The sequence below is a fragment of the Vipera berus genome, assembly GCF_964194415.1.
Source record: "Vipera berus genome assembly, chromosome: 2".
NCBI lineage: Eukaryota > Metazoa > Chordata > Lepidosauria > Squamata > Viperidae > Vipera > Vipera berus.
The window spans coordinates 101,275,607-101,289,491 of NC_138203.1; the positions used below are offsets into that span (position 1 = coordinate 101,275,607).

At 41.6% G+C, this 13,885-nt stretch overlaps 1 protein-coding gene across 2 annotated transcripts; it reads left to right on the forward strand.

The window, feature by feature from the left end:
* The first annotated feature begins 244 nt into the window (after positions 1–244).
* On the forward strand, positions 245–10,899 carry DNAJA1 (DnaJ heat shock protein family (Hsp40) member A1). 2 transcript variants are annotated; one of them, XM_081317540.1, is made up of 10 exons: positions 245–677; positions 1,231–1,344; positions 1,731–1,875; positions 2,866–3,043; positions 3,512–3,616; positions 3,720–3,947; positions 4,684–4,798; positions 8,217–8,332; positions 9,025–9,125; positions 9,335–10,899. In XM_081317540.1, the coding sequence occupies exons 3-10, from the start codon at positions 1,744–1,746 to the stop codon at positions 9,551–9,553; spliced, it is 1,194 nt and encodes a 397-aa protein (XP_081173666.1). In that variant the 5' UTR covers positions 245–677; positions 1,231–1,344; positions 1,731–1,743; the 3' UTR covers positions 9,554–10,899. The 2 variants fall into 2 exon arrangements, with proteins under 2 accessions (XP_081173666.1, XP_081173665.1); XM_081317539.1 differs by lacking the exon at positions 1,231–1,344 and having other exon boundaries at positions 246–677.
* Positions 10,900–13,885: the final 2,986 nt, after the last annotated feature.

The window sequence follows — 13,885 nt, forward strand, 5'->3', positions numbered from 1 at the left end:
TCTCTTCGCTTCTTTGGTTTAATTATTAATTTATTCTATTTGTAAGCCACCCAGAATCGTTTTATTGGTGAGGTGGTGGGGCATGTAAATTTAATAAATAAATAAAATAACCCTTTTCGTCGTCGTGTTAAAAGAGCGGGATACTACATTTTCGTTTGCTTAACGCACTTCTCACACTTGAGGAAAACCTGGCCTCCAGCTCCCTATTCGGTTCTACAGCCCTTCCGAAAGCTCGAAGGCGCCCATCTCCACCGCTTTGCATTCTGGCCCTTGTAGTTTGGCCTTGCTCCGCCGCGTCGCAAAATGGCGCACGCGCCGAGCACGTTGCCTCGCTGGCACGATGGGACTTGTAGTTCCCGGCGGTAACGTAATATCCTTCGACAAGCGATTGGAAGACGGCTGTTTTTACGTCATCGCTTCTGGAAAGCCGGCGAATGCCGGCCATCGAAGGGACCAGCAGAGAAGGCGGTGTTTCCGGGATTGGGTGGGGCTTCCTTGAAAAAAGAAAACTCCCCGGATGCTGCCTAGCCTGAGACCGGCTCGGAACTTTCCAGAAAAGTCGCGGTCGTTTTGTCTGCGGGAGAGAAAGAGGCAGACGAAGCGGGGACTCGGCGGCAGGAGTGGGGAGGCTTACCGGGAAGACATCAGGCTGCCTTTGCTTCGGCCGAAAGCGCAAGGTAGGCTGGAAGACAAAGAGAAAGCTGTTGGCCGCGCCTTCTTTTCTCCCCCCCCCCAGCTTCCTCCCCTCCCTCCCTGGCTCCTCTCCTCGTTCCGCGTGCAACGACGGCCCGGGCAGCTTCGTCCGCGCGCCTGAAGCCGAGGCGCGCGCGCGCGGTGGCGGTTTGCGTGTGTGTGTGGGGGGGGGGGGAGGGGGTCGGGAGGCGCCGTGGGGAACAGAGCGCGAGCTGAAATCTTGCGGAGGGGGAGGGGGAAGCAACCGATACGAGGTGGGGGAAAAAGGCGGCACGAGGGCAGAAGGGGAGGATGGGGGCGGGGTGGGGGGTGGTAGGTCGGTGAGGGAAACTGGAGAGAAGAAGAAGAAGGAGCCTTGGGGGAACGGAGCAGGAGCAGCTGGTGCCCGTTGTCCGTGACACGAGGAGGGGGTGACCATGAAGAAGCCTCCTTTCGGGGTGTCCTGTAGGGGAGAAGCTGAGGTGGGGGTGGGGGTGGGGGAAGGGCTAGAGGCCCCCCCCGGCGGGGGGAGGGAGAGGAGTAAGACCTTTTTTTCAGGTGAGTGACCACCTACCTTCTCCCGTCTGCTCGGAAACAGGGAGGTGCGACTGACTGAAGGAGGCAATTTAAGCGAAGGTGGTGGCCGAGTCGAGCGGGAGGAACAAGAAAAAGGTGCTTTTGTGACAGGTTTAGTACCTGCTTGTGTTAGCCGTTAGGCTGTGTGGGAGGCCAGTGCGGGCAAGTGGATGAAAGATGGAGGGTTGTTTCCCTTGAGAGTCGAATGTGGGAGCTCTGGAGGGGATAAGGCAGGGGTAGGCAACCTCGGCTCTTTTATGACTCATGGACTTCAACTCCCAGAATTCCTGAGCCAGCTTGGCTGGCTCAGGAATTCTGGGAGTTGAAGTCCATGAGTCATAAAAGAGCCGAGGTTGCCTACCCCTGGGATAAGGGGAGGGAAATAGGAAAGTGGGGGAGAGTCTCAACAGCTGTTTTACTTGCTTGATTTAACCGGCGTCTTCTTACTCTTGTTTTCTTCCCCACACCATGGTCTCGCGCAGGTACGGTTGCATCATGGTGAAGGAGACCACATACTACGATGTGCTTGGGGTAAAACCTAATGCCTCTCAGGAGGAGTTGAAAAAGGCTTATCGGAAATTAGCACTGAAGTATCACCCAGATAAGAATCCCAATGAAGGCGAAAAGGTGAGTTAATGGTTTGTTTGTTGTTTTAATGTTCCTTCTCCCATTGTCTGCTAATTAACTAGGTGGAAAGGTACTGTGTACCCATTTTCATTTTACTTCTTGGTGTGAATGTGTTGGATTCTGGCTGTTGAGCCCATATGCATGCTTATCTTCAGAACATACTATTTCTTTAGGTCAGGCATGTCAAACTGCTGGCCCACAGGCCGGACGCGTCATCCTGAAACCGCGCCCACCCCATTGCCAGCAATGGGGGGAAAGTCACGATACGTCGCGCGGGGGCACGAGTTTGACATGCCTGCTTTAGGTCTTCAATATTTCCATGCTCTGTTTGTTCTACTTGACTATTGCTTGCCCTTGAAACTCTTGTCCTGCAGATGTCTCTTATTGAAAATATAATTTGGTTTACAGTAAAGTTTCTTTTTGAGGTTGGAAAAACCTACATAAAAACTTCTCTCCATGTCATTTTCAAGTGTGACCTTGAATAAAAATTTCCATGATGAGCTTGACTCCTGGTGACTTATGTGGACATATCCATGCAAATCACTGCCCTTTGGAAAGCTTGCAGCCTAGCTCTTGAGGCACCATCTAGTCATTGTTAGCTGTTTTTGAAAAAGCTAAAGCACAATTGAACCTATGAACTAGATGTGGATATAGAAGAAAAATATTCAGCAGAAAAGAGTAACAAATCACTTTTATCACTATATTAAAAAAAACTATCAGTCATTCTGTGGACCAGGACTTAAAGGTTTACAATTAGGAAGGTTAAAATTTAGATTTGAATTCTTTTGCTGAAATAAAACATTATTACTCTTCGATAAACAAGAAAATTCGATCCATAAGGTAGACCAGTCATCAGTAATTATTGTATGTTACTAATACATAAATGATCTAGTAATAGAGTGATCATGGTATAAATAATAAATGATCATTTGTCCGGTGGCAATTAGATAGACTTTACATAAGCCTTTTAATTTTTTTAAAATGTTGTAGTTCAAACAAATTTCCCAAGCCTATGAAGTCCTGTCTGATTCCAAGAAAAGAGAGTTGTACGATAAAGGTGGTGAACAAGCAATAAAAGAAGGTGGTAGTGGAAGCGGTTTTGGATCACCAATGGATATATTTGATATGTTCTTTGGAGGAGGTGGAAGAATGCAAAGAGAGAGGAGAGGTAATGTACAACTTTTCTTTGATCTAATGGAAATTGTAGTGGTTAACTTTATTACTACAGGGGTGGTTCCCTGCACACATTATAAAGATAAAGGTGATGTGGTTTCAAGGTAAACAGGTGAAGATATCTGTTTTAATTTCAGAATTTTTATTTAATGTAAAACCATTCATTTGTTCCTTTGTAATGGTTGCTTTGGGAGCTGTCATATAATGGATTAATATCCATTAAAACATCTGTTAGTATTAATTGAACAGTTCCTCAAAGTCTATTTGCTGTTATTACTGTTAGCTGTATAAATTATACAATTAGTCCCAAGTATTTTCAACACGGTTTAAACTGCACATGAAATGGCCCTTATAACTCTTTACTTAGAAATGCCCCATTGAGTTCAATCAAGTTTAATTTCCATTGTAATGTGATTTTTTCCAGAAAGTTCTCAGCTATAAATTAACACGCTTTTCATTTCAGGTAAAAACGTTGTACATCAGTTATCGGTAACTCTAGAAGATTTATACAATGGAGCAACTCGGAAACTTGCTCTACAGAAAAATGTGATTTGTGACAAATGTGAAGGTATGCTAAAACATTTCTTTAATCTTTACAGAGTTCCAGAGAAATTTTAATGTGAAAAAAATGTAGTCTACTTAATTTTAATTTTTTTATATTTGTTTTCTAGGCCGAGGGGGCAAGAAAGGTGCAGTAGAATGCTGCCTTAATTGCAGAGGAACAGGCATGCAAATAAGAATTCATCAGATAGGACCTGGAATGGTTCAGCAAATCCAGTCAGTGTGCATGGAATGTCAAGGCCATGGGGAGCGCATCAGTCCCAAGGACAGGTGTAAAAGCTGCAATGGAAGGAAAATTGTTAGAGAAAAGAAAATTCTGGAAGTCCACATTGATAAAGGTATACTAAAGGAATAATTAGGAGTTAGAGAATATTAAAAGTCCTAGGAAAGTTTTACATATTAATTTTAAAAAGGATAATAAATCTGTTTTGGTTGTCTGTTGTGTCTTTCACTAATTTTCCTTCATCAGAATTGCCTTGTTTGATAAAGAATATAGTTCTGACTTTCCGCTTGCTGGGCATTAAACCTCTATATCTCTGTCAAGAGGTGGTGCTTTCATAAGATAGTACAACTTCCACAACTTTTATATTAATTGTGGGTGTTTAAAATGGCTCCCAATAAGGATTGAGGGGTGCTGTATGGGTGACATAATGACTGCTTGAACACTTGACATCAGATGTCTCTGGAAAACTATAGTATTGGGTTAAAAATAATTTTCACTAAGGGCTGAAATAAAGTAAACAAAATGAAAACTATTAAAATATGTTCGAATTAAATTATTACAACTAATGTACATCAACACCTCAGTTTCACAATATCTAAAAAAATATATACCACTTACACATTCCATAATGCAGAACTAGGAATTTTGGCAAAAGAAACTAAGGAACGAATAACTTATTGAGACTATCTGGCTTTTACTTGCAGCTAAGGAATATGTTTTCTGCTCCTGTTTCATGCTTCTACTTATGCTTCACCAAATTATTTCCAGAGTAATGAATGCTAAATTTATTAGTACTATAATTTAAAATACATTGTGTCGATTTTAAGTGTGATGTGTTCCTTTTGAAATAGGAATGAAAGATGGTCAGAAAATAACCTTTCATGGTGAAGGTGATCAAGAACCAGGGTTGGAGCCAGGAGACATTATCATTGTCTTGGATCAAAAAGATCATTCTTTGTTTACAAGGCAAGTTTTAATAATACTGTGGTAATCTTATTTCGGTAGTATGTATAACAGTTTGGGAACATAGGTTGTCAGGCATTAGGCCTTATGTTTGGCAGACACTGGAGCAGCTTTTAAAGTTTATAGTCAAAACAATGGTCAGGGTAACAATTGTGTACACAGTTTCTCTTTAACTTTCTCTCTACAAGGGTTAATTATTTCTGCAGTACCTTACCTCTTCCAATTTGTTCTAACCTACTAAACTACTACTACTAAACTAATATAAATCACTACATTGTAACGTGGACACCTACTGCATTTATAAATGCATATTAATGTGCAATAGTACAGATGACAAACTGATTTTGTCATAGTCCTCTAGCCCTTCACTAGTTATGTCAAGGTATGAAGCCTGGCACAACAACAGTTTAATTCTAATTCCTGATTCTTTGTTTAGGAAAGTGTATAATGTTCTCTTAGTTTTAAGAAGTTTGTTCAGTCTAATGATGATTCAAAGTCAGTAAACTGGTTTTCCTTCTCTGGAAGTTAAACTTCAGTTGTTAAGTAAAATGTTACATTGATTTTAAGGCTTGAAAGTCATCTTTTCTCCAGCTCAACTGCTGAAACTATTTTTTGTGTATGGATGTAAATAGCGTGTAATTGATTACTGTAAAGTAGCAGGGAAAATCAGTTTAGGTTTTTTCCATGAGATTGTGGCTTTTTTTTTAACTTAAAAAATTAAACATAGAATGTGATTGAGTTTCAAGATATTCCTTGATCTATACAGATCCTCATCCTTTTTGAGCAGGAGAACTTTTGAAAACATGATAGGAGCGCTGTGGCTGCTGCTTGGGGAAAATTGCCTATTCACAAAATGGCTGCCATGAGAAAGTTACATAGAGCCGGTTTATCAGAATACTATCTGTTCTGTTTAAATACTTCCTGTAGGATGTTGCCTGCAATCGTGCTTATCTTGGGGGATTTTTATTTATTTATTTATTTATTTATTTATTTATTTATTTAGATTTATATACCGCCCTTTCCCGAAGGACTCAGGGCGGTTTACAGGGTATTTAAAAGAAAATCAATACAAAAGTTAAAACAAATTTAAAAAGATTAAATGAAACCCTGAGAAAAAATAAAAACCCAGTTAAAATTAAAAATTAAAAAATTCTCAGCCTGGGCCAGAGAGCTCAAAGAGCCAGGTCTTCAGGTCCCGGCGGAATGAACGGAGGTTGGGGGCAGCTGGTTCCAAAGGGCAGGCGCGCCCACTGAGAAGACCCTACCCCTGGGTGTTACCCGCCGGCAATCTTTAACCGGCAGCACCCTGAGAAGACCCTCCCTGTGGGAGCGCAAATATCCCGGACCCTCGCCATTTAGGGCTTTATAGGTCATCACCAGCACCTTGAATCTCACCCGAAGGGCAACCGGAAGCCAATGCAGCTTGCGGAGTAGAGGTGTTACATGGGAGTATCGGGAGACCCCATCACGACTCGCGCGGCCGCATTCTGCACCAGCTGAAGCCTCCGGGTGGTCCTCAAGGGCAGCCCCATGTAGAGAGCGTTGCAGTAGTCTAAACGGGAGATCACAAGTGCATGAGTGACTGTGCGTAGGGCATCTCGGTCCAGGTAGGGTCGCAACTGGCACACCAGGCGAACCTGGGCAAAAGCCCCCCTGGTCACGGCTCCTATATGATCTTCAAAATTGAGCCGCGAATCCAGGAGGACGCCCAAGTTGCGAGCCCTATCAACGGGGGGGTAACACCTCACCCCCCATTGTTAGAGATGGAATAGTCTGGTTGACCCGAGATGCCGGTATGCACAGCCACTCAGTCTTGGCAGGATTGAGACGAAGCCTGTTTCTCCCCATCCAGACCCGGACCGCTTCCAGGCAACGGGACATCACGGCGAGGGCATCGCTGGGTTGGTTTGTGGTGGAGAAAAAAAGTTGGGTATCATCAGCGTACTGATGATTTTTTTTTTTATTATTTTAATTCCATTTATATCCCGCCCTTCTCCGAAGACTCAGGGCGGCTTACAAACTTAGCAGTAGCCTTCATTCTATGTATATGCCTGCTTATTATTAGGGCTTTCACACACACACACACACACACACACACACACACACCAAGCGGCATTATTACAAAGTCAGCTTATTGCCCCCAACAATCTGGGTCCTCATTTTACCTACCTCGGAAGGGTGGAAGGCTGAGTCAACCTTGAGCCTGGTGGGATGCGAACCTGCACTAATTGCAGGCAGCTGGTGTTACTTAAGGAGGCATTAGCCCACTGCTCCACCAAGGCTATATATATATATATATATCGAGGTCACTTGCTTTGTCAGGATGACGGAATAAACACCCCGAATAAATACCCCACCCCGAAACCACGAATGATCTCGCCCAGCGGCTTCATATAGATGTTGAACAGGAAGGGCGAGAGAACCGACCCCTGAGGAACTCCACAAACGAGAGGCCTCGGGGCGGACCTCTGCCCTCCCGTCAACACCAGCTGCGAGCGGCCCAGGAGATAGGAGAACCACTGCAAAACAGTGCCTCCCACTCCCAACCCCCTGAGCCGCCGCAGTAGGATACCATGGTCGATGGTATCGAAAGCCGCTGAGAGATCTAATAGGACTAGGACAGAGGAACAACCCCTGTCCCGAGCCCGCCAGAGATCATTCACCAGCGCAACCAATGCCGTCTCCGTGCTGTGCCCAGGCCTGAAACCTGATTGGTACGGGTCCAGATAATCAGTTTCATCCAGGAACAGAGGGAGCTGATGAGCCACCACACTCTCAACAACCTTCGCCAGAAAGCGGAGGTTGGAGACCGGAGGATAGTTATTTAAAACAGCTGGGTCCAGGGCAGGCTTCTTGAGGAGGGGTCTCACCACTGCCTCCTTTAGGAACAAACAAACAGAAATTCCCTCACTCCTAAAAGTATTTGCCTACAGCCAAAGCATTTTATTTTTCAATAAAAATTATAGAGTCAATTTAGGATTTAGGTGCATTATTACAAATAAAGATAATGCTGAAAGGTATCACTTTGCACTTTTACAATTTTAAGAAGCATAAAGGATTAGTGAGGAACCACCACCCTAGATGCCTGTGTGTTCTGTGACACTCTTTGGTGGCATGCTAGGGACCACTGGTCTGCTATATTATACCATTATAATATTTAAACATTAGATATTAAGATAGAATCTTAATTTTTTGTTTTCCCATGTGATCAGATCTGGTGCCAGAATAGTCTTATTTCACTAACAAATCCTTTTAATTCTATAAGAGTGCAGATCTCTCTATATTCTCCCTGTACATTTATTTAATAGTATAATTTATCATTTTAAGCAGTTGGTTTTTTTCCTTGTCTTTTTGAAATTGATATCCTATACAATATGGTTGTAGCCCTGCAATTCTAAGGCAAATAACTTTTTCTCTGTAGGCGAGGTGAAGACCTGGTCATGTCTATGGATTTACAATTAGTGGAAGCACTCTGTGGCTTTCAAAAACCAATTGCAATGCTTGATAATCGAACTATAATGATTACTTCTCATCCTGGTAAGTCTGTTTTGCTCTGAAAAAAGAACTTGGGTACAATACATTTAAAGGACCATGGTTTAATCGACCTTGGATGTAAACCTCTCCATATTACTTTGTGTGCATAAAGTCTTATTTATCTTTTTATGGCCTGTAAAATTCCCCTTCAGTTAAATGGACATTTTACTTTAACTGACATCTGCTGCCTACTATTAGTCTGTTAAATTAAAGGTTTGCAATTAATCCTGGAGTCACTATTGGAACCCACCATAAAATAAATGTTATCGTTTTGGAGAATCAAGTGAAAACCAATAAAGTTCCTAAGGAGCTATAACTGTCTTAAATTAGTACTGTAATTAAATATCTCCATAGAATTTAACATTCATCAAACTTCTGTTGCCTTGAATTGACAGGAATAGAACAATCAGTTGTAACTGGTAAATTAGAAATCTTCTAAACATGCCTTGGAAAACCTTTTTTTAATCATGATATTGCACTTTAGGAATATGCCATGTTTGGATTTGATTACAAAACATTTCTAGCACTTGGATCTTTTCCCAGAATCAGGTTATTACCCTCTGTGGATGCCTTGTTCACATACATGTCTTTAGTTTGCTGTGTAGATGAGTTTCTGCTTCAGCAATTACAAGTACTTGTAACTTTAATTTTATATAAGGTTTATTAAACACAAGTTATATCTTTTTAATTTCTAGGTCAGATTGTCAAACATGGTGACGTCAAATGTGTACTAAATGAAGGAATGCCAATCTACCGCAGGCCATATGAAAAGGGCCGTCTTATAATTGAATTTAAGGTAAGGCACAGTTGGGTGAACTACTAATATCTCGTGGAAAACTTCTTCAATATATTTTAGGCAATGCTGCCTTACAATGTTAGTTTCTTTAAAAAAATGGTGTTATACAAATTAAGCAAATTTATCTTCTACATTAAAATTCAGATACACTGTATTTCACACATCAAGTACATGTATGAGAAGCATTCATATTTTTTTCTAATTTTCAGGTGATATTTCCAGAAAGTGGTTTCCTTTGCTCAGATAAGCTATGTCTGTTGGAAAAACTGTTGCCACCAAGGCAAGAAGTGGAAGAAGCTGAAGACATGGATCAAGTAGAGTTGATGGACTTTGACCCATCTCAGGAAAGAAGACAGCATTACAATGGTGAAGCATATGACGATGATGAGCACCACCCTAGAGGTGGTGTCCAGTGCCAGACTTCCTAAAGTGGTCTCACAGTTACACTTGTGCTGCTTGTCCTGTATGTCAGTTGTGGATGAGTGAAGGACTGAAATTGCTATATTCAGAATTGCTATTGTCTCTGTAATATTTAAATTTAGTTGTTTTTAAATCAAGTTAACAAATTGAAATTGGTAAAACTACTTGGATCAAGTTGGAATGTTCATATTTCTATAAGGCCTCCTAAGGAAACCTGAAGCCACTTTACTCTGGCTTATTTTATTTTGTGCATCATAAGTGTATTGTGTGCAAATGCACTGGCTTAGTATTCAGTGATTTCTGTTTAGTATTATAAATTATATTCCCTCTCTTACGTATGCATCTGTATTTATGATTCATGTTAAAAGATGTGAAATTAAAGTTTTGTATTCATCTAGATAAATTGATGTGTTTTGGGTGTGCTATGTCTGGTGGAGACTTTGCACAGCACCTGTATGGAACTCTACTTATTTTCCACTCTGGAATGTTGAACACCCCTCATTCTATTCTGAGCTTTAGTTAAAATGCTGTATAAAACTCATTGATGTTAGACAGGATCCTGACCATGGTTCTTGGGTAGAAGTAAAAAATTCAACAAACATCTAAGTGGAAATGGGACAAAAGCTTAAATCTTAAAAAGGATTCTGAATAGTAAATACCTAATTTCTGTAGAGGTAATCATATAACTGAAAAATAATATGCTTAAGAACAATGGTACAAAACTACATCCTTGAGCATTGAGTTTTATGTCGCTAACATTCAAATACCATGCTGCATGAATACTAGCAAAAAAAAACCATCGATGCTAAACGACTCCTTAATGAACTGTTCACAGTCCATAAGGTTTTTGTGTGTAGTTTCTGAAAAAGACTACCTTTTAATGGCTATTTCAAAATATCAGTATAAGTAACCTAGTATAGATTCATCCAAAATAATAATTAGGCATTGCATCATGACTGGGGGAAGCGTTAGCAAAGATTCAAGTACATCCTTTAAATATCCTAAGACTGCTATTTCTAAAAACTGAGTTGCTAACATTGCTACTTATAATAAGCCCTAAACTTACATATCTGCTATATGTATATATCTGTACATGGGCAAATAGAGTAACAGAAAATGGCATTTCAGTTCCATATGTAATTTCAAAACAAATCTCTCACCATTGGAATCTTAAATTGGCAAATTTTTTGACTAGCTTGAATCCTTGGCAGGGATTTCAGTTGTACAAGCAAATTATTTTAGTCCTTGTGATAAGGATGAATGAATTACAGTGGAATTATGTGTCTTTAAAATGCTTGATTATTGTACTATACACTCAAGTTTGTACCTGTAGGGGGAAATAAAACTATCCTTCTAACAGTTTCATCTCTTCTTCCTTTTTGGCCTATATAACCATCCATTCCAAATATACATTTGTCAAGAAATTGTCCTGGAAAGTCCCTTGGTGTAGATTGACATGTTGCTAAATGGGATGATCCTGAGGCTCATACACTTTGGCATCTTTATCCCATTGAAGCCAGTTACAAGAAAGAAGTTTGGCAAATATGCATAGATGTCTAGTTAAACTGATTACTTAGAAGCAGAAAAGCACACATCTAACTCCTGAGTTGCATGAGGAAAATAATACATGAGCTGAAGCCTGGTTTAGAATAGAACAGAACAACAGTTGGAAGGGACCTTGGAAGTCTTCTAGTGCAACACTGTCAGGAAGTTTCTCCTTAGTTCTAGGTTGCTTCTCTTTTAATAGCTTCCATCCATTGCTTCTTGTCCTGCCTTCAGGTGCTTTGGAGAATAGCTTGACTCTCTCTTCTTTGTGGCAGCCCCTGAGATATTGGAACACTGCTATCCTGTCACCCCTCACCCTTCTCTTCACTAAACTAGACATAACTGAATTCCAGCAACTGTTCTTTATATGTCCCCTAATCATCTTTGTTGCTCTTCTCTGCACTGTTTTCTAGAGTCTTTTAGATTGTGGTGATCAGAACTGGATGCAGTATTCCAAGTGTGGCCTTACCAAGGCGTTATAAAGTGGTATTAACACTTGATGTGATTGTGATTCTATCCCTCTTAATTCAGCCTAGAAGTGTTGAGGTTTGGGGCAGCTGCAGCACGCTGCTGGCTCATATTAAATGCTTGTCTACTACACGGATGTGAAACTCACCACATCACATGATGTGACGTATTGCGACTTTTTTTTTGCACTGTTGGAGCTGGGGTGGGTGCGGCATCCGCATGATGCAACCAGCCCACAGGCCGGCAGTTTGACACGCCTGGTCTACTAGGACTCCAAGATCCCTCTGTTACTACTATACTATATCTTTGCATTTGGTTTTTCTTGCCTAAATGTAGAACCTTACTTTTTTCACCATTGAATTTCATTTTGTTAGATAGTGCCCAGTGTTCGAGTCTGTCAAGATTTCTTAAGCTATTCCTGCCAGCTTTGTCATCTGCAAATTCGATGAATTCCCCATCTATCCCCTCATCCAAACTGTTGATGATGTTGAAGAGTACTAGGCCTAAAACAGAGCCTGGGGTACCCCACTGCATACTTCCCTCTGTGTAAATGTAGTTCCATTGAGGACTACACATTGAGTGCGGTTGATCAGCCAGTTATGAATCCATCTGGTGGTGATGCTGTTTAACCCACATTTTTCTATCTTATCAAGTAGTAGGTTATGATCTACTTTTATCAAATGTCTTACTGAAGTTCAAGTAAATTATATCCACAGCATTCCTCTGGTCGACTAATTTTGTCACTTTGCTCCAAAGAATGCAATAAGATTTGTCTGGCATGATCTGTTTTTGACAAACCCATCTTGGCTTTTGGTTATGACTTTGTTTGCCTCTAGGTTTCAAAAGCTTGTCTAATGCCAATAAACACTGAACTCAACATACCAAGCTATTTCAGGTGAAATGAAGAAAGTAATCTTAGAAATGTTAGACAACTTCAATATGTTTGTAATTCAGTTTTGCTAAGAGTTTCCACTGCATATAGCAGAATTTGTTTTAAAAATCAAATTTCTATTTTTTAAAAGCAAAGATTGCTGATACTTGGTAAAAGGTATGGTGTCTTCTTTACCACTATGGACCATTTTCTATGTATAATGGCGAATGACCTGCTAATGAGAAGTCTATGGAGGCTTCTTGCACATTTGGGCACAATGCTGCAATTACAGAATAAGAATGCATACGTTCAACCAGCTGTGGTTTAATAGCCTAACATCTTAGGCACATGGTGGACATTTTAAGTGATGAAGGTCATATAGGGTGTTTCCAGTTAAGAGAGGGTCAATGTTTGAGGAGAATGGAATTGGGAAAAGGAGGCTCCAGGAGCAAACTTTTTATCATATTTATATCCCATTCATAAAACTATATATGTACGTTCTAAAATCTTATACGTCTCCCTGGATTCTGCCATTTTTCCGAGGAGGAGAAGAGATGTTAATAGGTGCAAGGATTGTTTATTCAGCCTGCCGGGAGGCTGTCTTCAAAGACCAGGGGAAGAACCTTTGAACTGAGAACAACAAAGGAAGTGGGTCGGAAGAGATCTGGTTTGTATCTCCGATTAGAATCTGAAAGGAAGGAGGTAATTGTCGTAAAGGCATGGGAAGATCCCTTTTTCCCGTGGAAGGGTTTGACACCTGAATTTTCATTGATCTAGGGCTGACCAGATGGTTTGAGGGGAGGGGTTTTGACTCGGGGACTCTTTAAAACAGACAAGAGCCTTGGTGGAGCAGTGGGCTAATGCCTCCTTAAGTAACACCAGCTGCCTGCAATTAGTGCAGCATCCCACCAGGCTCAAGGTTGACTCAGCCTTCCATCCTTCCGAGGTAGGTAAAATGAGGACCCAGATTGTTGGGGGCAATTAAGCTGACTTTGTAATAATGCCGCTTGGAGTGTGTGTGTGAAAGCCCTAATAAGCAGGCATATACATAGAATGAAGGCTACTGCTAAGCTTGTAAGCCGCCCTGAGTCTTCGGAGAAGGGCGGAATATAAATGGAATTAAAATAAAAATAAAATAAATAAATGTCAAACACAAGGCCCGGGGACCAGATCTGGCCCACGAAGTGGTTTCATGTGGCCCACGAAGCCATCCTGGAAACAGTGAGGGAATGGCCCCCACTGCCTTGGCCCTGGCCCAGAGATCCTCCTTCTGCCAGAGACCCTCAGATCTGTTCCACTCCTGCTCAGGCCCCCATAGGCACCCTTGATGCGAACAATGTAGAGCTGGCCACGCCCACCCAGTAGGCCATACGCACTCTAGCCACGCCCACCCAGTAGGCCATGCCCCCCTGGCCATACCCACCCGGCCCCGAGGGCAACCACAACGCTGATGCGG

Coding starts and splice junctions, on each gene's coding strand:
- DNAJA1 (XM_081317540.1), top strand. CDS start 1,744: ATGGTGAAGGAGACCACATACTACGATGTGCTTGGGGTAAAACCTAAT. Junction 3,044..3,511: donor AATGCAAAGAGAGAGGAGAG/GTAATGTACAAC, acceptor TTTTCATTTCAG/GTAAAAACGTTGTACATCAG. Junction 9,126..9,334: donor GTCTTATAATTGAATTTAAG/GTAAGGCACAGT, acceptor TCTAATTTTCAG/GTGATATTTCCAGAAAGTGG.